Source organism: Anabrus simplex, chromosome 5 (assembly GCF_040414725.1).
Source record: "Anabrus simplex isolate iqAnaSimp1 chromosome 5, ASM4041472v1, whole genome shotgun sequence".
Classification (NCBI taxonomy): domain Eukaryota; kingdom Metazoa; phylum Arthropoda; class Insecta; order Orthoptera; family Tettigoniidae; genus Anabrus; species Anabrus simplex.
In genome coordinates, this window is record NC_090269.1 from 205,684,480 (window position 1) to 205,711,472 (window position 26,993).

The window sequence follows — 26,993 nt, forward strand, 5'->3', positions numbered from 1 at the left end:
TTGAAGACGAATGTATTGAAACAAATCAAACTCTTTACAAATTTTCTCAAAGAGACCAGGAAATCATACAAATATGGTACTCTCCTAACCATTAACCGTAAAATTTGCAACATGATTCAAGATAAAGCCTACAAGAAAGAAAGTAAGAGAGAAAGAAGCAGGAAAGGAAAGGAGGAGGCAGGGAAAAAAAAAAATGCCTACCTACCGAGAAGTTAATAAGAATAGCAAGAAATACAAAAAAAACTAAAAAAGGTTACATAATTACAAGCACAGGATACAACACAATAGTCCTCTGAAGAGAAGTCCATAGAATGATGGGAAACAAATTAAGGTGGATAGGAACTGCATCTATTACCAGTCACAGTATGAGCTCGTGTAAAGTAAGATCATCAACCAGGCCGAAATCACGGTTATCGAAGGAAGCTATTCCAAGACAGTCTCATATCAAATTTATACAATTATAAACATGAATCCGAAGCACAGTTCACGGTTAGGCGTGCATAGGACTCGCGAAGCACTAGATGTAGAACAGCTCGAGAGAGAGTTGCACCTGAGTTCATGACTTGAAACAATTCGTAGACTGAAAGAAGGTAAAAACTTCGTTCGGAAATGCCATGCTCCCAATTTAAAATTCCAAAGGAAAGGTTGTTCCTTGTGAAGTTCCAGATTTGAAGGAAAGAATTGAAATGTTGGTCATACCTCATCTTGATGTTGGTTGTACTAGCACAGGAAAGGCACTCATGTGCACAGCTCCCTAATGACGGAGACAATGTTTGGCGTTTCACCCTCCACACAAGCTGAGGTCCATCTCAGTTAACACGGAGAAGAGCCTGGTTTATATATGATTGAGTAGAGGGGAAAGAATTGAGGAAAAACACATCGAGAACGTTTCAGATGTTACGGGAGCATGCGCAACAAACAAAACAGCATCATGTGACATCATTAGTGCGAGCCGGCAAGAAGGTAGTCAGGTGACAACAGATAGTGAAGATGAATAGAACTGAAGTCTGTACAGAGTATATGATTTTCAATAATTATTTTCGATGAGGTATTTGAGTCCCAGTTGCAGAGTAAAATACGGCGTGTTATCGTAATGAAGGCGAGTCCATATCAGTAATAGAAAGATAGGGGTTATGTGCATGGCAAATTTCGTTGAAGTAGGTGCGGGTGATGTGACGAGTCCGTTACAGTAGTCACAACAGAAGTGTAAGTTTAAAGGCAAATAAAGGGTTTTCTGAGGTGCAGTATATTTTCCTGTTCTTTTCTCACGTTTCCTGTATCGTCAGTTTCATGTTTAATCTTTGTTCGCAGCTATTGCTGCTACAGGCCACTAGTCTTGATAATACACTTAAGAAAATGGAAATTGCAACACCATGAAGGCATTGGTCGTTTGTGTTGATTTTCAAGATATGGAACGATGTTATGTAGGTATGTAAACGATCAAAGTTTCAGACCCATTGGATTGTTGCTACAGGTCTCCCCACGTGATTGGTCGCGGAGGAATCAACTCCAGTATACGGACTCTGGTGTAGCGTAGTTGACTTGCAGTCTGTGCAGTGAAGTGTTCCCCGTCAAACATGCCTCGACGATAGAGAAGAGCACGCTATCAACATCTGTCGCCATTTGAGAGGGTTCGGATAATTGGGCTGTGTGAGGCTGGATTATCGCTAAGGAGTGTCGCTGCACGTGTTGGCCGACAGGCATCTATGGTACGTGTATGGCAGCAGTGGTCAAATGAAGGTACCCACACCCGTAGACCTGGCACAGGCCCAGCGCGACAGACAACTGTGAGAGAGGATCCCCGCATCATTCGGTTGGCCCAGATGGAACCCCATGCAACAGCAGCGCAAATTCGAGCAGCTGTGGCACCCCACGTTACACAACAAACAGTTGGTAATCGCCTGCGTGCAGCTGGCTTACGAGCCCATGTCCCTGCAGAAGGTGTTCCATTGACCCCACAACAGCGACGTGTAAGGCTGGCCCGGTGTCAAGAAAGATAAACGCCGGTCGATGAATGGCATAGGGTCGTCTTTAGTGATGAATCGCGCTTCTGTCTTGGCCACAGTGATCGCCAGAATCATGTGCGTCGACTTACCGGGGAGAGGAGCCGCCCAGATCTTATTGTCGAGAGGCACACAGGGCAACACCAAGCATTATAGTCTGGGGAGCTATTGGCTTTAATGTGAAATCACAATTAGTGCTTGTTGAGGGCACTATGACTGCTCGACAGTACGTTGATAGGGTACTCAATCCAGTGGTTGTCCCTATGATGGCGAACATTGCTAATGGGATGGTTCAGCAGGACAATGCCGGGTTCACACTGCACGCATCTCCAGAGAAGCTCTCCATGGCATCACAACCTTGGACTGGCCCGCCAGATCCCCGGACCTCAGTCCTATTGAGTATGTGTGGGACATGATGGGTCGACAACTGACCAACCGTCCTCGGCCATCCACAACCCTGGAACAACTGACCCGTGCAGTGCAGCAAGCATGGGCCACAATTCCTCAGGAAGGGATCCAGGGCCTTATTGACTCCATGCCTCAACGAATTCATCAATGTATTGCAGCTCGTGGTGGGCACATCCTGTATTGATTGTTGTCCAAACTTGCGGTCAGAGGGACCTGAAAGTGTAATCATCGAAGCAAAACTGAACACTCGTCCTGCATGTTCAATTGCAGCAATGTAGCACCATTCCTTCTGGGTGTTGCAATTTCCATTTTCTTCAGTGTATTTCGACCTTGCGATGACTGATTTATGTCACCATCTCCTCCACCTCGGATGGCCACTAATTCATTTAATGTTCCATCACTACCATATTCTCTTCATGTGGTGGCATATTCTCACTGAAGTAAAATGGTTCTGAAATTAACAGAATAGCCTTTAGTAAGTATTCAGCATATAGTTGGATTTCACTAAATTCTTGACTTCTATCCACTACAATTGTATTGTTTTCTCATTCCCAAACTACAATTTCCAATGATTTAAATATCTTAATATTTTATCATATAATAAAGTTAATTTTTAGAATGATCTGCACCCATTAACATATTCAATATTTCCTACAGCACAGTTTAACTCTTTTGTCATTCTCTACTAAAAATAGACATGCAACTATGACCTGAGAATTTTTTCAACGAATATTCTTGATATTAATAAACATCTAAGCTTACTAGTTCATCATACGTACATCAAAAAATTTATTTCATAATATGCTGTATGTATGACCTCATTAGTGCGTTCCTCGTTAATATATTTTCCCGGTTTGCCTGCTGTAAATATAAAAATACCTCGCTTATCGCGTCACATTTTCGCTATTACTGTTTAGTATGATCACATTTTTCCTAGCCCTTAGAATGTTAATTTGTCATTCCTTATGAAAGAAACTTGATTTGCAACTCAGGTAAGAACTGTTGCCGCAGTTGCATGATTACGGGAAAAGGCCGTTCCTGAAGTTCACAGGATAAGTTGCACGTTCAGGGAACAAGTCTCAGGAATGTTCAGTTCACCTTGCTGGTTAGCAGCGAGATTGCAGAATAACACAGTGAGCCTGTTAGTGGTTGTTTTTCACATTGCATTCAGAAGTTAGATATTTATTTTTTGTTTTGAATGGTACAGTGAAGAGTAGCAAATATTTGTCGTGTGATAGCCTATATCTGGATTAGGAGCATAATTGTGTGAAGTTAACCAGCGTGGTGCATATTTGTCTTGTCACAGCCTAGTTATGGATATGGAAAAAGTCGTGAAATTCCGTACTAATGAAGACAGAATTAAAATATGTCTGAAAGTGGATTGGCATCCACATCTTTAAGAGTTCAGAGGTGGTGTGAATGTTGAAACTCGCACATTTGAGTTTTGACTCTGTCACTAAAGTTTGTCTAATTTTTGTTGGATTCAAAATGGCGGCCAAAGTAATTCCTTGCAGTTGCTCATATTCGAGTGTAACCTCGAATTCATTGTGTAATAGTATGACCAGAAAATATATAATAACCCACTGGTACAAAATAGAGAGGTTCTACTAGCATTTGTTTGAGTAAGAGTGTGAAATGCAATAATACTTAGATATTTTTAGGGGCCTCTGTGCAGATGTGTTCATATTTGTTGTCTGGTGTTTTCTACACCAGTTTTCTGTCCGTATCTTTTAAGCCTGAAAAGGTTTTCATATTTGTTATGTTTTTCAGACCTTTCAATACTCTCTTCTCATTTAGAAATAGTGGAAATAATTTTCACTGTACTGTGGATACACATTGTAAAATGCCCTCATGTCAGAAAAAAATAATATCTAGTGTTTCTATATCCCTGTTGGATTATTCTTATTTGTATATTCAGTAGTACGTTTACTCGCTTAACATGTTCCTTTTCCTTATCTCGTGCAGAAACATCTTACCGAGGTCGTACTGTATATGTTAATGTTTGTTTTGTTTTACTTTAGGTCTGGGTGGACTGTTGGCGCAAAGGGCATCTCACTACAATCCTCCAGCCCTGCCATTTTCCTTTGCTCGTAAGTTTTTTACTATCTTCTTTGAGGCATATAATTCCTTGGACTCATCTCAGAATCGTCTGTTGAACTTTTCTCTTTCATTTTCTAGGAAATGCTGCATTCCATGTTGCCCAAGAACCTGTAGTCGTTAAAGATGACTATGAGCAGAGAGTTTGTAGATTTTTGGAGCAGACCAAAGGTGACTCTGAATATGAAGAGAAAGTTCGGAAATTCTTGGAAGAATCTGCTCGATGGTAATGTTATAAGATTTGTCCTAACTTCTGATGCTGATTATGCTAAATTAGGTGTGTATGCACCAAGACAAACAGTACTTGAACGACTGTTACCTTGTTTTTTTTTTTTTTTTTTTTTTTTTACGAACATGAATATACCGTATTTACTTGCGTACTAACCCACTTTTTCCTTCACTTTTACAGCCAAAATAAGTAAAGGGGGTCCATTGAACTTCAAATTTTGTGCAGTGAACACATGACTTCGAGGCTATAAAGAGCTATAAATTGTACATGTAAAATTTATACACTATTCTTTAACAAACTTATGAATATATTTGAGTTATGTTGGGTATTTTCATTGGAAGACAGTATTTCTAAATGTAAAAAGACAGTTAATGTTGAACACAACGTTTAGGCCTACATATAAAGTAAATATTAACCACACTCGGGCGACTGGAGTGGGACATTAATGATGATGATAAACCATTTTAGTATTTAGTATTTATTGTTATTGAACATAACAGGCGTTCAGCCCAAATACATGTTCACAGTGCCAAAAAAACACACTAGACTCTTTGGGCATGCCATGAGGTCCGTCAGATACTCTGGAAACGTGACACTCCCTAGGGAGGGTCACCACAGCAGTCATCCTCAGTCCCTACATGCCACATCCAGCAACCTACTACTACTGCTGTCCGGCCGTGTCATCACCCCTGGTGAGAAAAAGGCTGCCCTCCCGGTGATGACACGACTGTCCCTATCCGTGGAGCCTGGAGGAAGACCCCAACAGACCCTACCAGATGCCATTGCAGCTTTCTCACCCTTCCTTTTACAGCCGGCCATGTGAGGCTGAAACCGCTCTCTTCCTATACCCCGCCTCTCTCACTCCTCATCCCGCATAAATCTCTCTTTTACGTATTTGGGGTAGGCCCATCCTACCCCATCCTCTTACGGGAATGTCCTGCTCTTCCTTCCCCATCACTCCTTACTATCTCTCACTGTCCATACATAGTGAGAAAACTGCACATGCCCCAATATATAATAATAATAATCATGCTAAAAATAATAATAATAATAATAATAATAATAATAATAATATTAAAAATAATAATATAATAAACTAAAAATCTATGTACTCATTGGATACCTTAAATAAATACTAATTGGATACCTTAAATAAGACTAATCCAGCCCTTCTCAGTCCCTGCATTCTACATATATCAGTTACAACAGATCGTTCTGCACAAACCACCGACTTCGCATTTCAACATACTCAGCACGTGTCCTTGTTTAGTCCGCTGCTTATTCCGCATTCCTTGTTCACTGACCTACTCCCACTGGATTTCAGTATACTGTTGGTCAACAATTACATACTCTCCTGCCATATCACAGTCAATAAAGCCTCTACAGTTGCAAAATACCACATCATTCACCTACTCCATACTCAATACTCATCGTTCTAACTTGCTCATAACCTCCAGGCTAAAATTCTACCTTCTCAACTATGTACATATCTCCAGTACTCCACTTACCATTAAATTTACCATACAAATTCCATCCACTAAATATCATCCAACTATTAAACAAGCCTTCCATAAACACACATCACCATTCCAAACACATACCCCCATATCCCCTCTAAGCTATACTTCATCATCTTTGAAATCACTGCACATACCTTCATTACACTTATCACCAATTATTTCATCATTCAAACACAAACCACAATGCATCTCCGAACTCATAACCACCTTCATTCTTACCAAAAAGGCTCCAACTCCACTCCAGTTCCGCCTCCTTATACACTCTTCTCACTTACATCCTTTACACATATTCCCCCTATGCCTCCCTCCACCTCTTTCATCTTTCTCTCACAGGATTTTCTTATCGCACATAGATACTTGTTCAACTCTCCTTCTTCCCATTGCTTGATAATCCACCTTATAATAATCTGCTCATCTCCTTTTCCTAATAGTTTCCGATGTTTGGCACTTAATAAACTATTTCATTTCTTACTCTTTTTTCTTTCCACAATTACCTAGTAAGTGAAAATTGTCCTTCACTGCCCCACATAATATACATACTGTCTTATCTCTACCTTTTAACCAACCCTTATTCTTACGTAGTCCTCTCAGCCACCATACCAACCCACCCCTGTTTAACCTATCAACGTATCTAATATTTATCCCCGTTACTTCCCCTACTTTATTAAAAACACTAACAAGGGAACATCAGCATTGGTTAAGTCGCCGATTGTGATGAAACTGGTATAATAGGTATGTTAATTGAACCGTGAACTGCTGATATGGTTCAATACAGTGTTTAAAAATGCTTATAGGGAAGAGTTTCGGTGTTTGAGTGAATCGAGAAAGGGACCAATGTTCACAGTCTACTATATGTAAGTGTGATTTTTCAGTTGCGCATGGCGGGAGTGCGATATACTCAAGCATATGCTAATAAAAAACATAAGGAGAGTATCCAGTGTGTAGAAAGAAACCAGAAACTGAAATTTTCTTGTAAAAACTACGATGTAAATCCTGTGACGAATCCCGATGCGTTATTCACATAATTTATGGTAGAACATAACCTGCCTGTAAATTGTGCTAATCACGCGTGACCTTTGTTTCACAAAATGTTTGCTGATTTGGAAATCGCTAAACGATATGGGTGTGCCTGGACGAAAACAGTGGCTATCATTACAGAAATGTGCATGGAAGAAAGGGCAAAAATTTTATCACATTTGCAGGTGAATGCATTTTCTGTTGCTACTGATGGTAGCAATAAAAGCGACTTGAAAATATATCCCATTGTTGTAACATTTTTTAGCCTGAACTCAATGAAATTCAGAGTTATCTACTCTCTGTGCCTAATTTAGAAGGGGTTGCTACTGGAGCTAACATTACCAATCTTTTGCTCTCAACTTTTCGGGAATTCTGCATTCCATTAAAAAACTGCCTAGCTCTTGGTGCTGATAATGCTCCAGTAATGGTAGGATTAAAGAATGGTGTGGCAGGATGTTTGAAGCGAGAAAATAATAACATAATCATTGTTGGCTGCTCTTGTCACTTCATTAATCTTGCTGCAGAGGAGGGTGCGGTGTGCTTGCCTGTAAATGTAGATGAAAGTACAATTGATATATTTTATTATCTGGAAAGGAGTGCAAAGAGGAAAGAAAAGTTCAGAGAATTTCAGACTTTACGCAACACAGAGGTCAGGAAAATTCTGAAGCATGTGCCTACTCAATGGTTATCATTAAGAAGGCTTTTAGATAGTATTTTGCTGCAGTGGGACCCTTGGGTTACTTTATTGAGGAACAAAGTTGTGAGTAAGGATTCTCAGATGGAAACTTTGAAAACTTACAAAATTCCTAAGCACAGTTTAAGTGCAGATGTGTCTTGTTATTCTGAAAAGGTGAAGGATTGTCATAGAATTTCACCTCACTCCTCAGTTAAAAGGAAAACCCAGTCATCAGTTTCACTAAAAAAAAAGAAATGAAACTGCTGATGACATTAAGAGCCATGCATTGTCACGCGAACGACTGTTCATGCTCCTTTCATCAAATTTACATAAATCTTTTGCCTTTTTCTCTCAAGTTTTACGGATATCTTTGAGAATCCAAACGTAGCGCTTCAGTCAAGTATGCCGCACATCCACTTATTGAGGTCAGTTTTGGAGGAACTATTGAAGAATGTGATGGCAAGGTTTGTGAAAGCACACGTTATTAAAAGCTCTTCCTCTCTCGATGTGGATTATCATACTCCAGCAAATCAAAAGAATGATTGTGATGTGATGATAGGGAACTCTGTGTTTGTTTTAGTGAACACCTTGAAGTCTGAGGAAAAGTGCAACTTCTTTAAGTCTGTTAGAAAGTGTTTCTCTTCATCATGTGACTACATGGTACACAATTTTTCATTCAAAGATGTTTTAATTAATGCAGAAGTTGCAAATATTTCTGCTATAAGTAAGACTTTTTCTAGCCTTAGATTTTTCATTAACAAGTGTCTGAACATTTTGACTAGTGAAACGGAACATTTGGATAAAGAAACTGATATTTGCACTCCCAGTTCTGTAACTTTCAGCTCGAAGAAAAAGACCTGGCAAAAGGAAGAATTGATGTTCAAAGGGCATTGGTAGATGAAATCAGCTGATGGTGTACTTAAATATGACAGACTCTCTAAGGTGATGTTTGCTATTTTATCAATTCCACATAGCAATGCAGAATGTGAAAGGATTTTTAGCAGAGTCACAAAGACAAAAACACAGTTCAGATCCTTGCTGTCTAAACAAACATTAGAGAAACTTTTTAACCTTGAAATCAGTTCGGCAAGGCAAGGGCTTTGAGCAAAAATTTAGTTCCGAGTTTCTGAAGAGGGCTAAGTCAGCTACTGATTTGTTGAACAACAATTATGTAAAGTTAAAAATTTCATGATTCCGTGTTGAATAGAGTAATATACAATATTAAATAGTAGGAAGGATCCACCTTTCAATACTCTGTTACTAAGTTGAACCAAATAGAAGTTACAACCTGTTCATCTGGGACAGTTTTCAACACATTTGAAGTGTCGTCATCAGCCAATTAGCAAAGCAGTGCAAAAAATTAAGTCATAAAGATCTCAAAACATATAACACAATGATCACAGACAAAAAGAGTACATAGAAAAATAAACACTATTTTGTGCCGAAACGAATCCAGTTGAAGTTCGTAAGCAGGTGTAGTACAATCTTGTTTTGTCGCATTCACATATGAAGAAGTGTGAAGATGATGTATTTGAGGTCAATAAGGAGGTAAAGGACGTATTCTAGTATTTGAGGCCAATAAGGAGATAAAGGACTTGTTCTAAGATGAAAACTTGAAGGATAATTCATGAGCTTAAATCTCCCCCGTTACAACTTCAACGAGAACACTACTGCTCCCTTAAATAAATTCTCAAGGAGACAGCTCTAAAATTTATAACAGTAGAAGAGAGTCTTTGCTCCACACAATACTCTCTAGGGGGGACCATCCTCCAAATTTTACAAGTTCAAGCCTCTTAAAAGCACAATCTAAATTGTACTTACAACAAACAGTATTCACTGTCTTATCTGCTCAATAGTTATACTTAAAAGGTAATGAATAATGGAAGTTAATTTTAACAGGCGTAGCAAGAACCCATTCTATGTGGCCTTAGTTAGAAAAGAAAAGGTTAATGTTGCTGGCTGAAAATCAAAATGTTACAAGGTGAACACTTGCACTCCTATGAAATACTCTTGATAAATACCTGAAACCCTATTTGGGCTGATGGTCCTAAGTTGCAGAGGCTAAGTCTATACTACGGAGGTGATTACATGGAGAGAAAGTTTAAATCACAAGGAAAAGGTAAATTTAACGTTTATAAAAACAGTCACCTCAAGACCAAGTTGAAGGGGAATATAAGAGGTTTCCCACTCTTTCTTCGCTAAGATAAATTAAGATCTTAACCCAGATGTAGAATTTACAGTGCTGGGTTACAGGAATTTTTAAACCTTTCCCTTCAGTTAACTTTCTGAGACTATTACATGATCAAAATATGACTGCCATTACCTTGAGCTGGTGGACCTTCTGGAGATGGGTGAGGCAAGCCCTCCCCTGCCTCCTCTACTAACACATACTACTGCTGGACTGGAGCGATGGAAGGACAACATGGCCCAAACCGTCCCAGCCTTTATAGCCGAGAGGAAGGTTCCTGATTTCTCTGGGCCAAAGCCCTGACACACCCACAATTTCCATTGGACAATCAAATAAATATCAAAAACCCTGATTGGTTACTCAAATAAATGTACAAAATTTCCTATTGGCTACAATTTTAAGCTGGCAGGAAGATATAGAAGTGCTGATAATCTTAGAACACCAAAAACAATCTACAAAGAAGACAGTTTAGGAAACCCATGTTTACAACATTTCTCTTGAAAATTAATTGTCCATCCTCTCATCAGAGGGAGCACATACGTTGATAGTAGAGACATTTCATCATCATCATCATCATCATCATCTACTGACATTATAGTATGTTATTTGTGTATGGTATTAATAGCATATAAAATTTGTCAAATGACTCCCTGTTTCTTCTTTGCAGGAAGAAAGAGCGTAAGGCTCAGGAAGAGAAATCAAAGAAGAAGAAGAAGAAAGACAAGAAGTCAAGAGAAAAAGAAAAGAGTGAGTTTGCATTGGGGATAGCATTTTAATATTAAGAAATTTTGACTGTGCATATTTTGTATGAAATAGTCAAATTTGCCCAAAGCTGAATAGCAAGGGACCCAACTACCCCACTCCCTTCCCCGAATTAGATAAGTTTCCGCATTACACAAATTATCTGTTTTTTGTTTTGCTTTGCTTTTTGCCATAAACACATTGACCATCACTACACAAAGCAGGATACATTATACAGTATTTTTAAAGCTCACCTGTATCTGCCTACGCATGACACTTGGCTATCGAGATTTATGTATGTAGTACTCTTAGTATATTGATCTGTTAAATATTATTACTGCTCTTTATTATTACGTACACTATGACACACAGTACCATATACAGAGATGCCAAATACTATGTGGTTTCTATGGATTTCTCACATATACTACGGCAGTATGGAGGCAGTACTAATTACTACTGATTTTACTAATTGAATGGTTAAAAATCACTATAGACCTAACTCATTTCATGTCCAAATTTGAAATTATGTGCCATAACTTGTGAGAGGCAAATATGTTCGTATCGAGAGCCTCCAGTCTAACCTTAGTTTATAACAATTGTATGAGATTTCCCTTCACAAACGTGAAGGCGCAACACCATTGGATGAAATTTTAAAGCGAACAGCTTCATTCCAGGAATGCAGTACAGATATGTTGTATACCAACTCTGCGACAATAAATTATCCTGAACAAATGATATGATTTGGCGTATGGCTTTTAGTGCCAGGAGTGTCTGAGGATGTGTTTGGCTTGCCAGGTGCAGGTCTTTTGATTTGAATCCCGGAGGCGACCTGCGCGTCGTGATGAGGATGAAATGATGACGACGCACACATCCAGCCCCCATGCCAGCGTAATTAACCAGTGATGGTTAAAATTCCTGACCCTGCCGGGAATCGAAACCGTGACCCCTGTGACCAAAGGCAAGCACGCTAACCATTTAGCCATCGAGCCGGGACTCCTGAAGCAATAAAACAGTGAAATAAGCTATGGTAATCCATTATAAGCAATAACGTTGAACGTTCATACCCAAATGCAGAAGACAATACAGTTAACTGGCTGTCTGAAAGAAATAGTGCGCTCTCATCATAATAGGAAACTCTTAAAAAGAAATTCCATCACATCGACATGCCTCTGTAAGTAACTGTAGCATGTATCAGGGATGTAATTTGAAGTGCTGTTTTTAAATTTTCCATTCCCCCACAAATATGAAAAACTTAAGTTTCGTACAGTACATCATGTAGAAGACTCACTATGAACAGACAGTTCATAAAAAGAAATTATGGCAGGGTGACATTCGTTTACATTCTTTGACCGTGAATGTAAAATCTTTGCCGAACATATTGCCTGCATATGTGCTCAATTCTTATTCTATTGCCTGTAATTTCGTAATGAGTTACTGGCTGTTATCACAAAACACTAAGTGTTACAAAGTGATACTGATTTCGCACAGTGCAAGCCTATTTCTGTGCTGATCCTGGCTCTGTACGGTGGTATTTGAAGGTGCTCAAATACGACAGTCCCGCGTCGGTAGATTTACTTTCAAGTAAAAGAACTCCTGCGGGACTAAATTCCGGCACCTAGGCGTCTCCGAAGACCTTAAAAAGTAGTTAGTGGGACGTAAAGCAAATAACATTATTTCTGTGCTAATAAAAATTAGATGTTTAACCTCGAAAGAGAGGGAACCCAGAAAACCTCCTGTAGAATAGTCCTTGACTGCTGACACTGTGTGAAATCTATAAAACATGCGTACAGGCTCATCAAAGGGCCATGCAAGAAACCTCCTTTTTTTAAAATATTGGATCCTTTCCGTCTTCCCTCAGCTTAGTTTTAATAAAGGGTGGTTGTCAACTTGTACTTCCTCTTAAAATAATCACCACCACCACTACCACCACCACCACCAGTCTTCAAAATGCACCTTACTCATTGTTGATCAATGGCAGTAGTGATAATAGTGACTGCAAATTATCCATTGTTGTTTACTTATTTTTGTGAGAAGAAAGAACAGATTGTTACTCTACTGCATTAGGGCTGATGACCTTTGATGTTAGGCCCCTTAAAACAACCACCACCATCATCATCATCACTCTACTACATGTTTTGGTAAAATGTGATAACACTGGGGGGGGGAAGGAATATTTCAGGTGTTTCATAGAGAAATTAAGATCAAGATGATGAAATGGGACAAGTGTTTATCATTTGGTTGTGACAATGTAAATACAATGGTAGGTAAATTTAAGGGAGTGTCAGCATGTTTGAAACAGCAGAATCTTTCAGTGGTTATATGAGGCTGTGTGTGTCATATACTTCACTTAGCTGGCCGGAAGGTTACTAAGTGCAAACATGGAGACATTGTTAGTAGATACATATTTCTTTCGTGGAAGAAGCTCCAAAAGAAAAAGATAATAATTGTAGATGTGTCCGGAAAAGGGTATTAGAACAGTTGAAGTAATTCAAATTGTTGTTTCATGCTGGTGAAGAACTCAAGTCAGAAGGTGGCAGCAATGGCAAATAATGCCACTAAACTTTTATTCTGAAGAACACACTCCCTGTTTTCACAAAGTACATCATGTAGTAAGTAGGGAGTAGAGTATGCATGTAGTAAGTAGTACTCTTGTCCTTAGATTTTTAGAGCCATGTGTTTGTTCCTGAAAGAAAATACCCCCTCACCTTTTTTTTTCAGTTTCTTCCCTATGACAAAGTCCTTTGCTGTTAGGATGAATGGTTCCAGCAGCATCAGTCCCCAGATGTCCTACTCTGATGAACGGTCAGCGTACTGGCCTTCGGTTCAGAGGGTCCCGGGTTCGATTCCCGGTCAGATCGGGGATTTTAACCTTAATTGGTTAATTCCTACGGCACGGGGGCTGGGTGTATGTGTTGTCTTCATCATTTCATCCCCATCACGACACGCAGGTCGCCTATGGGTGTCAAATGGAAAGACCTGCACCTGGCGAGCCGAACCCGTCCTGGGATATCCCGGCACTAAAAGCCATACGACATTTCATTTCAGTGCCCAGATCATTCAATATATCAAAGAATTCTGAGCTATTGTAATAATTTTGCAGAGCAATAAGATATCCCTTATTCGAATGATGATATTAGACTGCAATTCTAAAGGAGTAGGTAAAACCTATTAAGGCTTAAAGATATTTGTCTTTATTTATAGCTTTGAAGGCTATTAGTTTTATTAACTTAAAGCCTTAAAAGCTAATATGAACACAATTTTAGATGGGTTAGTGAACGGAGATACCATGTTTACTCGCATATTAGACCCCTTTTCTTCCACTTTTACAGCCAAAAAAACTAAAGGGGGGAAGGGGGGGTCCAATATGCAATAACCTTAAATTTTGTGCAGTGAACACACGGCCTTTAGGCTATAAGGAGCTATAAATTATATATGTAAACATTCTGCACTATTCTTTAAAAAACTTATGAATGTATTTGAGGTACACTGGCTATGTACTTTAGAAGGCAGTATTTCTAAATGTAAAAAAGACAAAAGGTGGTGAACACGACTTTGAGCTCTACATATAAAGTAAATGTAGTCAGTTTTAGTTACTCATATCGCGTCATTAATTTCATCTCATTAATTCATCTGATTGGGTTGATGTCAGGAAGGGCATACGATCGTAAAAACTCGCTACGAAAATTCATCTCGCTTCATACTCGACCCTGTAGAGGAAAGGGGTAAGCGTATCATATTATGCAATATTGATAGAAAAGAACTTCATGGCCAGTCATTTGTCCCTGTCAGTGAGCAGTAGCCCTACTGCACAGTAAACCTGAGTAAATCTAATCACTGCTTTCATTTGAATTATAGTCTTATGTCCCCAACTTCCTTGCTACCAGCATCATGTCTTCATTCCATTAATTCACTGCCAATTTGTCAGCCATGCGTCAAGAGCATTCGAGGTCCTGTCTTTTCAAAACTTTTAAAAATAGTTTTGTTCTCGACGATTCAGTCCAAACAGCGAGAATCTATTCCCAAATGGTTTCTGGAGAGTTTGTGTATGTGCAGCAGAAGGCACTCCTTCCGAATAAAGACATGCTGCAGAAGGTGCGCCAAACCACCAGCTGAAAACCAGCGTATGTTACGAGTTGTACTTCCGAATGTAATACATAGTGACTGGAAGCATTCTTTGCTTAACTGCGGCTCTTGAAAGCCAAACCCTTATTTTTAAATAATAATAATGATGTTTGGGTAAAACAGATAATGAAGGACCTTGAAATTAGAGATGTGAACTGGTGTTGTATATATGAGCAGCATCTGTGGATGGATAGAACAAAGTGGAGGAGGCTCGTACACAACCGCACCCGGCTTGCTGGAACGAAGAAATGATGATGATTATGAATAATAATTGCTAAGTTGATTGTACAAAAGTGATTCAAATATTTTAGAAGTTATTGGAACAATTGAGATTGCACGATAGTTCTGAAGAAATTCTTTGTCCCCACTTTTAAATACTGGAATAACTTTAGAAATTTTAAGTAAATCAGGAAAAACTCCTCCAAACTCTAAACACTTATTAAAAACAAAAGCAAGAGGTTCAGAAATGAAATGTATTATTCCTTTGATGATGTAATTAGATAAGCAATGACAGTACATACTCTTTAGAGGGTTTTTTTTTTTTTTTTTTTTTACTAGGGGCTTTACGTCGCACCAACACAGATTGGATAATTTTAAGGTAACTTTAATTACTTCATCAGATATGATTTCAAACCCAGTGGAAAGCGTTTCGGCAGGGGGTTGACTGTGAAGAAAGTCAATCGCAGCTGTACCTGTTGCCTTAATTTAATCTCTGATTTCTTTTCCAGAGTTTACGAAATAATTATTCAGTTCTTCAGGTTCGAGAAATGTATCTTGAATAGGAGTAGGAATGTTTTCTTTGCTATAACATCCCGTGCCACCTTGCGTTTGTTGGGTGCATTCTCAATATATTTTTTCACAAGGTAAAGTTTTGGCATGGTTAAGTTTTCTTTTATATAACTTTTTACAATTAAGATAAGCTTTATATATGCCATTCTGCTCGGTTCCTCCTTGACAAGAGTTTTTATAAGTTCTATACAGCAAAAGCATTCTTTCTCTATACTGAGTCAGTTCTTCTGTATACCAGTTCAACTTCTTGCTTTTAAGTTTACCATTACGACCAATTTTTACCAGTGGTGAACATAAATGCCACAATTCAACCAATTTATCTAAAAAGTTTCCAAATACAGTTTCAATATAATTTTCTCCCATTTGAAATTCAAATACAAAGCCCCAGTTAATTAATATGTTTCTGATTTTCAATAAATATGTTAATATAATTATCACCCTGACATTTTATCCGCATCAGAACAGGTTCGTCATTGTAAATTATGTCAGGCTGGTTAAGATATAATGATATAAGCAAATGGTCATGATCTGCAAAACCCCGACCAACAATTCTGAGTTAATACAAGTCTCTCGAAAAATTTACAATAATATTAAAAATTAAGTAATTCTTTTGTATTCAGCATTTTAAGGAACACCACAATATCATGTAGCAGGCAGTGTACGGAGAAGCAGAATTCGCAAAAACTGGCAATGCTGACAGTTGGCGAAAAAGCGTGGCTCAGTATTATAATCAATTCGCACACACCGAACAATATTGTCAGTGCCACTCGTACGGGTCATATAAGATGAAGGCACATACACTGACAAAGTTTCGACATATTTTGCATTTATCGCAAATGCTAAAAATCCATTGAGCATATTTGTGCTTGTATTTTGCATTCTGGTCAGAAATTTATTCTGTGTTGAGTAGTACACTAAAGGATAGTAAATATTTGTCGTGTGATAGCCTACCTACAGATTAGGAACATAATCGTGAGAAGTTGACTTGTTTTGTGCATAATTGTCTTGTGATAGTCCAATTGTGGGTACGGAACAATTCTTGAAATTGCTTACTATTGAAGACAAATTTATAATTTTTGAGGAAACGGTGAGGCATCTGCACCTTAAAGAGCGTAGAGGTGGCTGGAATGTTGAAGCTTGCACCTTCGACTCAAGTTGGTCCGGGTATTGTCAGATTGTTTTCGCTTTCAAGACGATAGCCAAAGTCATTTTCTCAAACGTGGGCAAGTGTAACTTCCGACTAGTTTGTTGTCAAAGAATGTGTCTAGTAAACAATCCTTAATAACACACTAATCTAAAATATAAGGCTTCAGCTAACATTTTCGTCACTGCCGGGACAAAACTTCCTATGTGGAATATTTTAGCTTAGAACTTTGGCCGCTAAGGTTCTGTCATCTAAGGTGCTATATAATGAATGTGCTGCGGGTCAGTATATCTCCAAAAATATTATCACATAGGAGGTTTTGTGTCGACAATGACGATTTGTTTTAGAGTTTGGCCAGCAGTAATATGTTGATACTTTTGTGGTGTTTAGTGCAAATGTTTTTATGTAAGTTGTCTCGTGTTTTTCATACCTTTTAATACACTTGTTATTTGATAAACCTCCCGAGGAGTAGATTTTCATTCCTTTTATTACTCTCCTCTATTCCTCTGAAACAGTTGGTACGGTTTTCACAGTATTCATAGATTCGCAGCATAAAATGCATGCATGTCGAAGAAAATGGATCAAGTTCCTTCATAACCCTGCTTTATAGGGTTTATATACATATTCAGTAGTATGTTTTCTCATTGAACAAATTCTCTTTCCTTGTATCCTGCAGAAACGCCTGTTACTTAAGTTTTACTGTATAAATAGTGATAGGAGTAAATAGGAGTAGTTATGCCAACTTTTAATTGTATTATACTGTATAATATTTATTGAAAGCTTGGGTTTTTGTATGTTTGTCAGGTAAGAAGAAAAAGAGAGATCGTGAAGAGCATGAAAAGAAAAAGAAGCACAGAAGCAAAAGATCTGATAAATTTGATGCCAAGGATTTTGAAGAGCAAATGGAATCTAAGAAATTCCGTGATGCTTTGAGAAAGGAACTGAGTGCCAAAGATGATTTGCGGAAGCGCAAAAGTATTGATGATGAGGAAGAATTTCTCTATGGATCTGGAGGTGATAAGAAGGGTCTTCGGTAAGTTTTTTTAAGTTGCGTGCTTTTTGACCAAAATAATATGTATGTATACACAGAGAGAGAGAGAGTGTGTGTGTGTGTGTGTGTGAGAGAGAGAGAGTGTGTGTGTGAGAGAGAGAGAGAGATTTGTCCATTCAACCACTTAGTGCATGTGCTGCACTACGAAGAATGCAGTCGCCTATGAGAGACCGGTTGAACTATTAGTATGTCCAGAAACAGCATGGCTGGATTAGAATTGAAGGTGCTTGCGGCTTTGGAACACAACAGTCTCCTCAAGGTGTTTGGTGATGTAGCGTTGCCTTACAGAACTCTGACTGCCTTCAGTGATGAATGACAGCCTGCGGACAACATGCCTCGCTGGGTTGTTCCGGTGTCTGTGACAAGGACGTGCAACTTGCTTGGCAGTTGTTCAGAATTAATACAACCCACGATTCATTAGTTAGCCTGCGAGACAAGCGATAGCGCCTATGGCTGATTAATATACTGGAAGACCTCCTTGGCCTGAGAAAAATTACATTGCGATGGATTTCGCACCATTTGACAAATGGCAACAATACGACGCTGTACAAACCCACATGAAACACTATGAGCATGAAGGGCAGTCTTTCCTATGCTGTAGTATAATGATATACTCCATATATGCTCAGTGTACTGGAAAGTGTTTTGTCATCCCCATACACCCGTATTTAAGCCCTTATGAGTGAAAGTACCACCCCGTGGCACTTGCTTCTGAACTGTTTCCGAAGTTGTGCGGTCTGCTCCATTCGCACCATTCAGAGAAGTGATGTTCATCACTTGGAACCGGTTCTGCATGAAGCTGGGGAGTTACTGAAGGGCTGTAAAAATTTCATAGAGGAATTCCTTTTGTATTAGTTGCAATTAATAACTGCCCCTAATATACATGAAGAGCAGCCAACTGAAAACCGAGCACTCACCATAACTCACATCTGCGCATCAAGAAGCTGGGGAGTTGATCTGAGGGGCTGTTGAAGTTTCCTAGAGGAATCTCTTTTGTATTAGTTGTAATTAATAACTGCCAGTGAAATGAAAACCAAGCACCCACCATAACACACACTACGCATGAAATGTGGCTACACTGTTGTTATGTATCGATACTGCCGTCTCTGTGGTAGGAGAACTGCATAGTGACAACTCACTCGTGCACACATTTGTTGGGTTATGTTTTTGTTGGTGCATGGACTGGTCTTGTGTGTTCGTCCAGCTGTAGAAATGGAGGCAAGCAAAGAAGTGTGGTTAGTGTTCTGGTTGCTGAACGTGCTGGAATACGCAAAATTAATCATTGCATGTCTGCTGTGTATGGCAAACACTGCATGTCCATGATGATTGTGCACGAGTGGCATAGGAGATTCGGAGAAGGGCGTACATCACCGTAAGACAATGCATGTCCAAGGCAGGCCCATCGAGCCATTACTCCTGATGTGATAGGGCGGCTTGACGGCCTTATCCGGGGAAACTGATGAATCACAAGAGGAAGAAATTTGTGTTAAGTTCAGCATTAACCATGGCTTTGTGCATGCCATTATCAAATACCACTTTCATTTCCGCAAAATTTCCGCACTGTGGGTTCCACATCATCTGATGGAGGGATAAAAAATTGACAGAATGAAGTCATGTCTGAGTCATTTGCAGGGGTTCTATGAGGAAGTGTACGCTTTTCTGTCCCGTATTGTCACAGGGGACACACAAATCAATGTGCACCAGTGCTGTGAAGGCACTTCGTAGAAACTGTGTTGCACCATATAGTCAAAACACCCTGGGATACTGTCAGTTGTCCTGTTGCATGATAATGCTCACCCCCATACTTACAATCTTACTAAGTCTATGCTTCAGCGATTTGGTTGGGAAACGCTTCAACATCCTCTGTACAGCCCGGATCTTTTACACTGTGATTTTCACATTTTTAGCGGGCTGAAGAAAGATATTCGCAGACATCGGTTTCATTTAGATGAGGAAGTGCAAGAGTGGGTGCGGTTGTGGATCCTTTAGCGACCTACCTCTTTCTACAAAACTGGAATTGGTCATCTCATCTTCCAGTGGGATAAATGTATTAACGCTTGTGGTAATTAGTTTTGAACAAAACCATTGCATGGTCATATTGTAACGGGTGTTCGGTTTTCATTTGACTGCTCCTTATAGAAACAGCCCTCGTGTGCAATAGAAACAGCCCTCGTGTGCATGTGTGAGTCGAACGTTATTGTTGAGGCCAAAAGTCTGGTTCAAAAATGGCAGCAGTACTAACATAACCTAGTGGACCGTACCAATGCATATAATATTAATAAAATCTATGTGCTTGTATTTCACTCTTCTCAATTTTCATCAGAAGACGCATCAATGGACTGATAACCTTTGTCAGTGGAATCACTTTCATTTTTTCTCATCATGTTGTCCAGTATGACATCCTCCAAGCCATCCATTGCATTAGATATTCCGACTCCCTGTGATAAATTTTCTTCCGTAATTAGTAACTGCGCATAGTGCTTGTGTGGCTCAGACGGCAGCGCACCAGCCTTTCACTGTAGGTTCCGTGGTTCAAATCCCTGTCACTCCATATAAGATTTGTGCTGGACAAAGCGAAGGCGGGACAGGTTTTTCTCCGGGTACCTCAGTGTATTCTAGTTTTCCGTCATCTTTCATTCCTGCAACATTATCCAATATCTGTCAGTCATTAGTCATCGCCCCAGAGGAGTGTGATAGGTTTCGACAGCTGGCATAGTTCCTGTCTTTGCCACTAGATGGGGCTTTATTCATCCCATACCAGATCCAGTTGAAACTGCAAATAGGCTGCTGATTTGCATGAAGAATCTAAGAGCACACTTGTTATATAGCAGGCCTAATATAGGTGGCTATTTTTTGTCAGATCGAAGGAACAAAATGCCATCCATTTCCCGTAAAATGAGTGGTGATATTTGAATTGTTTATTAACCTGTTAAATGCTGAGTTTCTATAGAGCATCCAGCGTTAAGAAAAGACTACAGGCCTTATGGGCTTTTACTTCTGTTGGTGTTACCCACTTTAGTTCTACATGTATATAAACATTATAATGAATTCCTATCAAAATGTATACTTTTTCTTATGAAACAAGGATTGGTTGTGCCATACAATACTAAATAAGACGTAAAATCATTTTGATATCTTTGAGTTTATCCTTTTAAATATCGTATATGCGGTTCAGTACACGGAACAGCCAGCCATGCTTGTCGCATTGCGCGCCACATTTCAGCGTGTAGTGCGGAAGTGTGTACAGTAGACAACACGTGTAATAACTCAGCTTAACCACTGCGAATCATCATTGGTGACGTCAGTACGGCATGTTTCCCATTTTGTGTGTGTCACTCATTAGAATGATTGGGAGATATTCGGCAGAGTGAAGTGATCGTCTTCCTGGGGCGCATAGTGTTTTGTTATAAATACAGTATAATTTATTGTGTTTCATTTTTCGTGTATTGCATTGCTTTTGGTTGTGTGTATCGTGTATAGTTTTTGTCTGTTTAGTATTTTTTATATAATCAGTCAGCGAGTAATACATTTAAATTATAGCTGAACATGTGAAAAGGATAAGTAGTGAAGTTGTCAGGAGAAAGGAACGGCAAATGGTGCTTAATTCATTTTCATATTTGAAAACAAAGCATCCAGGACGAAGTGTAAACTGGGTAGTAGATAAAGCCGCAAAGTTTTTAGGAATTTCGAAGACTTCCGTCTTCAAAATAAGGAAGGAAGCCAGCGAAGGGCACTCCAGAGTCCCAGCAAGAAGCGGGAAAGGAAACAGTTAATTCGCAGTAATTCCAGACTCATTAAATACCATGATTTTGTCAGAAGTGGAATACGGCGCACTGTTCATGAATTCTATTTTAGAGATGAACCGCCAACTCTGAACACAATCCTCACTTCCGAAAAACAGCAACTCCGATCTACCTGATTTTAAGAAATCATACGAATAGGTCATTCAGCATTCCGTATTTTATGTTGCGGAAGAATATTTAAGTTATCGTATTTTGTGATAAACATGAAGCCCTTGCATCTGTTGTCACTTACGAGTAAATTTATCTGAAATGAGCTGAAGGATACATCACCGAGACAGAGATATCTCGCCGTCAGCTTCCTGTGTTGTAACCACACAGTATATGCCTTAATAATGAAATGTTTCTGGGGGTTAATAGACTCAGCACTGCGCTCCCTTAAAGCAACAACGATCATGAAACTTTCTCAGATATAAGAAACAAGACAATCATTTCGGTTTCTGGATATGCATATTATTATTATTATTATTATTATTATTATTATTATTATTATTATTATTTAGTTCGCATCCCTGCATGTTCAAACTCTTCCTCTATTTCGAATGATACAGTCAGTGGGCTATTATCCTTAGAAACGTTATGGCAAAACGAAATTTCATTAATGACTGGAGATAATCTGGCATTTATATTATTATTAGTCTTGCAACAGCTGTACCAAGCGTTGTATAATTTTATGTCATGACTGTATTTCGCAAGCAGTGTCCGAGCCGCGCTGAGTGAGCGAGTATGGCAACAGTGGAAGGCAGCAGGCCCATAAGGCCTGTAGTCTTTTCTTAACTCTGGATGCTCTATAGTTGACTGTTTTGTACCTCAGTGCTGAGTTTTTTCGTTCATATGTAAAAAAAAAAATGTACTAGCCTTAGTTTTTAACTGATGAGTGGTGTGATTAGCTTAAAAAGTTGGTTCTTTATAAATATAAATGCAAATGGAAAATCCTACTCTTATGTTCAATACTATTTTGAGAGAAAACAAAATTTCACTTTTTGTGCGCAAGCGTACATCACTTTTATACAAAGTAAAGATTCCGAAATAAAAATTATTATTTCCTAAAATCTGCAGGCAACTAATACATGTAACTCCTTATGAGTACACAGGTTGATATTTTAAAATACTTTCTAAGCCTGGAATGTGGTGACAGCTAAGTGTTTTCCATCAGTTGTTTGTGGTACCGATTTATTTCAACATCAACCTGCTGCACCAACTCCACTGGCAAAATAGTTTTAAAAAAGAAAATTAGTTTGGGGTTGTCATCAAACACTACTTGGCTCCCAGAGTCTGTCACAGTTACTTGAAAGTCTGGTGGATAAAAGTCATCTATCTGGTTCAAAAATAGTGATGAAATAGCTTTTGAACTCACTGTGTTTTTCTTCCTTCGTTTAGGAGGACGCTCTGTTTCTTTCTAACAATATTTTTAGCACTCTGTATCACTATCACTTTCAGAATCGCTTAACAGTTCTTTAAAATCATCATCCTTATCAGTTTCAGCTGTGGTTAATAACGGAAAGATTCTTTGATCCGAAAGAACATCGCTGCGAGTGCAACTGGCTTCTTGTTCCGCCATGGTTGTTTACATCACAGATGAGCTCCACAGACGTCTACAAAAAGTTCTGTAGGTTACTTCCCGAAGCTACATGCCATGATCAATTAGTTATACATAATGCCCTACAAATGGCAGAACAAGTCAGAGATTGAATCGGCACTTGAGAGTGAACCCGGAAACTTAAAAAAATTGAAGTTCTCATGCACCGTCTATAGACGGGCATAGCAGTAATGCACCAACCGCATCAGCCCGTCTATAGGCGGGCATAGCACTCATTGGGTTAACTCAAATATCTAGGAGCTGTAAAAGTGGTGTAAGCCAATATGATACCAGTGGAACTGTGTTTATAAGGGACACTCCATTTTCCACCGGCTCTGCTAAATAGCCATATACAGTAAGCTGTCGAAGAAGAACTGTGCTTATTTACCAAGGAAAGCTCCAAGGCAACTGCCACACTACAGTAGAAGTCCAATATAGTGAGAATTTATATACATACATCATCATTGTAGACTGGTATGCCTTTCAGTGTTCAGTCTGCAAGCGTCTGTGAATTTACTAAACGTTGCCACAATCCTCTATTTGCAGCTAGTGCTGTGTTCTCATATAGTTCTATACCTCTTATCCTTAAATCTTTAGAAACTGAGTCTAACCATAGTCGTCTAGGCCTCCCTATACTTCTCTTACCCTCCATAATGGAGCCCATTATCCTGCTCCTGCCATTGTTCCTATCTGTTTGTACCAGCAATCATTCTCGCTACTTTCATGTCTGTTACTTCTAACTTATGAATAAGATATCCTGAGTCCACCGAGCTTTCATTCCTGTAACGCAAAGTAGGTCCAAAAACCAACCGATATAAAGATAGTTTCGTCCGGGAGCTGACTTCCTTCTCACCAAACACTATTGATCGAAACTACGAGCTCACTGCATTAGCTTTTACTGCACCTTGTTTCAGTCTCACTGACTATACTACTAACCTGGGAGAACACACGTCCTAACTACTTGAAATTATCTACCTGTTCCAGCTTTCTATTCCCAACCAGACATTCAATTCTCTTGGATTTCTTACCTAATTTAGTCTTTGAAAGGATAATTTTCATACCATACTCATTGCACCTATTTTCGTGTTCCAAGACATTAGACTGCAGGCTTTCGGCACAATATGCCATTAAGACGAAGTCGTCAGCGTAAGCCAGACTGCTTACAACATCTCCACCTAACTGAATCCCTCCCTGCCACTTTATACCTATCAGCAGATGATCCATGTAAACTACGAATAACAAAGGTGAAAGATTACAGCCTTGTCTAACCCCTGTAAGTACCTTGAACCAAGAACTCATTCTACCATCAGTTCTCACTTCAGCCCATTTGTCAACATAAATGGAATTACCTGGTGCATACTAAAAATCTGTGTGTCTGAAACCACACTGGTTTTCATCCAACTTCCTCTCAACCACTGATCGCACCCTCCCTTCCAAGATGCCAGTGAAAACTTTGCCTGGTATACTGATTAATGAGATACCTCGATAGTTATTGCAACTCTTACTATTCCCTTGCCTATAGATAGGTGTAATTATTGCTTTTGTCCAATCTGAGGTTACCTTGCCAACACTCGGTGCTAATCTTATTACTCTTAATGAAGCCATTTCATCCCTGCCTTCCCTCTACACTTAACCCATACCTGCCAACCCTTCCGATTTACCCAGAAACTGTCCGTTTTTTTTTTTTTTTAACTTGTCTTCCGATTTCCCGATGTATCTTTAATTCTTCCTATTTTTAGCCTCCGTGGCTCAGGCGGCAGCGCGTCGGCCTCTCACCGCTGGATACCGTGGTTCAAATCCCGGTCACTCCATGCGAGATTTGTGCTGGACAAAGCGGAGGCGGGACAGGTTTTTCTCCGGGTACTCCGGTTTCCCTGTCATCTTTCATTCCAGCAACACTCTCCATTCTCATTTCATAGCATCTCTCAGTCATTAATCAAATCACTTTGGGAGTGGCGACCCCATCGTACTAATAGCCTATATATGATTCATTCATTTCATTCCTGACCCGGTCAATGACTGGAAAACAGGTTGTAGGTTTTCCTTTTTCTTCCTATTTTTGACGAATGTAACGCCCAGTACGGTCAATACTCTTTCTTCCCTTTGGATAAACGATAAATTCTTATGTGCTTGTGTAATTTACCCAACCTCATTTTCAAGCGTTTTAATTTGATGCTTTATTTCGCGAGTGTATTTCGTCCATCGCCTGCTCGTTACGGCAGTATGTGTGCTTTACGGCTGGGGATTCGGGGCGGTAATCGTCCTACAAGCAAGAGAGGCTAACGCGCGCTAGCGACTCAGTTAATCGGGATGAAGGAATGAGTTTCTTATTGTGTAGTTCGCACACTGTTAACATCCTTTCTGTGCATAATTTCGTTGGAGTTGTTGGCCACATGTTTTTTCTAGCGGTTGTGTGCTTTTCCCCCCTGCCAAAGTCATATGTCAGTAATGTATGAGACATACCGATGTGTTTTGTATTTGGTACTTTTGCATATTTCAGTGCATTTTTGTTCATTGTTACTTCATAATAGTAATGACTTGAATGTATATCAGGGAGTTGTGTCGGTGACAATTTCTGGTATTATCTCTTCATGTTATGGCCAAAAAACATAACCATTATCTCCAACTGTTCAGAGATACCTATAAAACTAAATTTCTGTTCATTTTACAGTCTAATAAAGGAAACTATTACATATCGTATGTGTCATAAATGAGAGTGATTAGGTACATTTACTTGTATCCATTTTTATGTTCTTTAGTTCAATATTTTAAATTTAATGGTCAATTCACACTGTAACTCTATGCCTTTTATCCTGTCCTTTATTCACTTAGACCGTGGTGCAGCGGTAGAAAAACACCCACGGTATCCCCTGCCTGTTGTAAGAGGCAACTGAAGGGGGCCTCAGGGGCTCTGAAATTCGGAGCGTGAGTTGGCGACTATGGGGCTCTTAGTTGAGTCCTGGCATTGCTTCCACTTACTTGCACCAGGCTCCTCACTTTCATCTATCCTATCTGACCTGCCTTGGTCAACTCGTGTTCTTTTCCAACCCCAACGGTATTGCGTATGGAGGCCTAGGGAGTCTTTCATATTCATGCCCTTTGTGGCTCTTGTCTTACTTTGCCCGATACCTTCATTTTTCGAAGTGTCAGATCCCTTCCATTTTTCCTCTCTGATTAGTGTTATGTAGGGGATGGTTGCCTCGTTGTACTTCATCCTAACAAAGTAATCACCACCACCACCACCAGACCGTGGTGCAATATTTATGATGAAATCCAAGAATTAAAAAAATATTCCTATTTTTGATTTCTAAAAGTTGGCAGCTATGTTCACCATTTCAAGTCTGATTGCATATTTCTGCTGCTTTATGACAATGGAGTTTATTTACCATACTGTCCACTTCCTCAAGTGTAATTTCACCAACACCGTCCTCCTCCTCATGAGCTCGGTTCTTCGCGACGTCACCAGGAAGATTTCCTGTTATTGAGAAGATTTTCAATATATATATATTCCTTCCACCTGTCTGGTGATCCCCTGAGATCAATTCTGAGTTACCCGAATTACCCAAAGAACTATTCATTTCTATTTTTTTTTTTTTTTCAATCCCTTCCTAAGATTCTTTATAACT

General features: G+C 39.3%; 1 protein-coding gene across 5 annotated transcripts in view; it reads left to right on the forward strand.

Annotated features, from left to right (window-relative positions):
- Positions 1-26,993, forward strand: part of LOC136873919 (peptidyl-prolyl cis-trans isomerase 1) — a 250,589-nt gene that overhangs the window by 187,485 nt on the left and 36,111 nt on the right. For all 5 annotated transcript variants that reach the window (XM_067147266.2, XM_067147268.2, XM_067147267.2 and 2 more), the window contains 4 exons: positions 4,433-4,501; positions 4,590-4,734; positions 10,806-10,885; positions 17,742-17,970. In XM_067147266.2, coding sequence (XP_067003367.1) covers positions 4,433-4,501; positions 4,590-4,734; positions 10,806-10,885; positions 17,742-17,970 — 523 coding nt within the window. The remainder of the gene's footprint in view (positions 1-4,432; positions 4,502-4,589; positions 4,735-10,805; positions 10,886-17,741; positions 17,971-26,993) is intronic.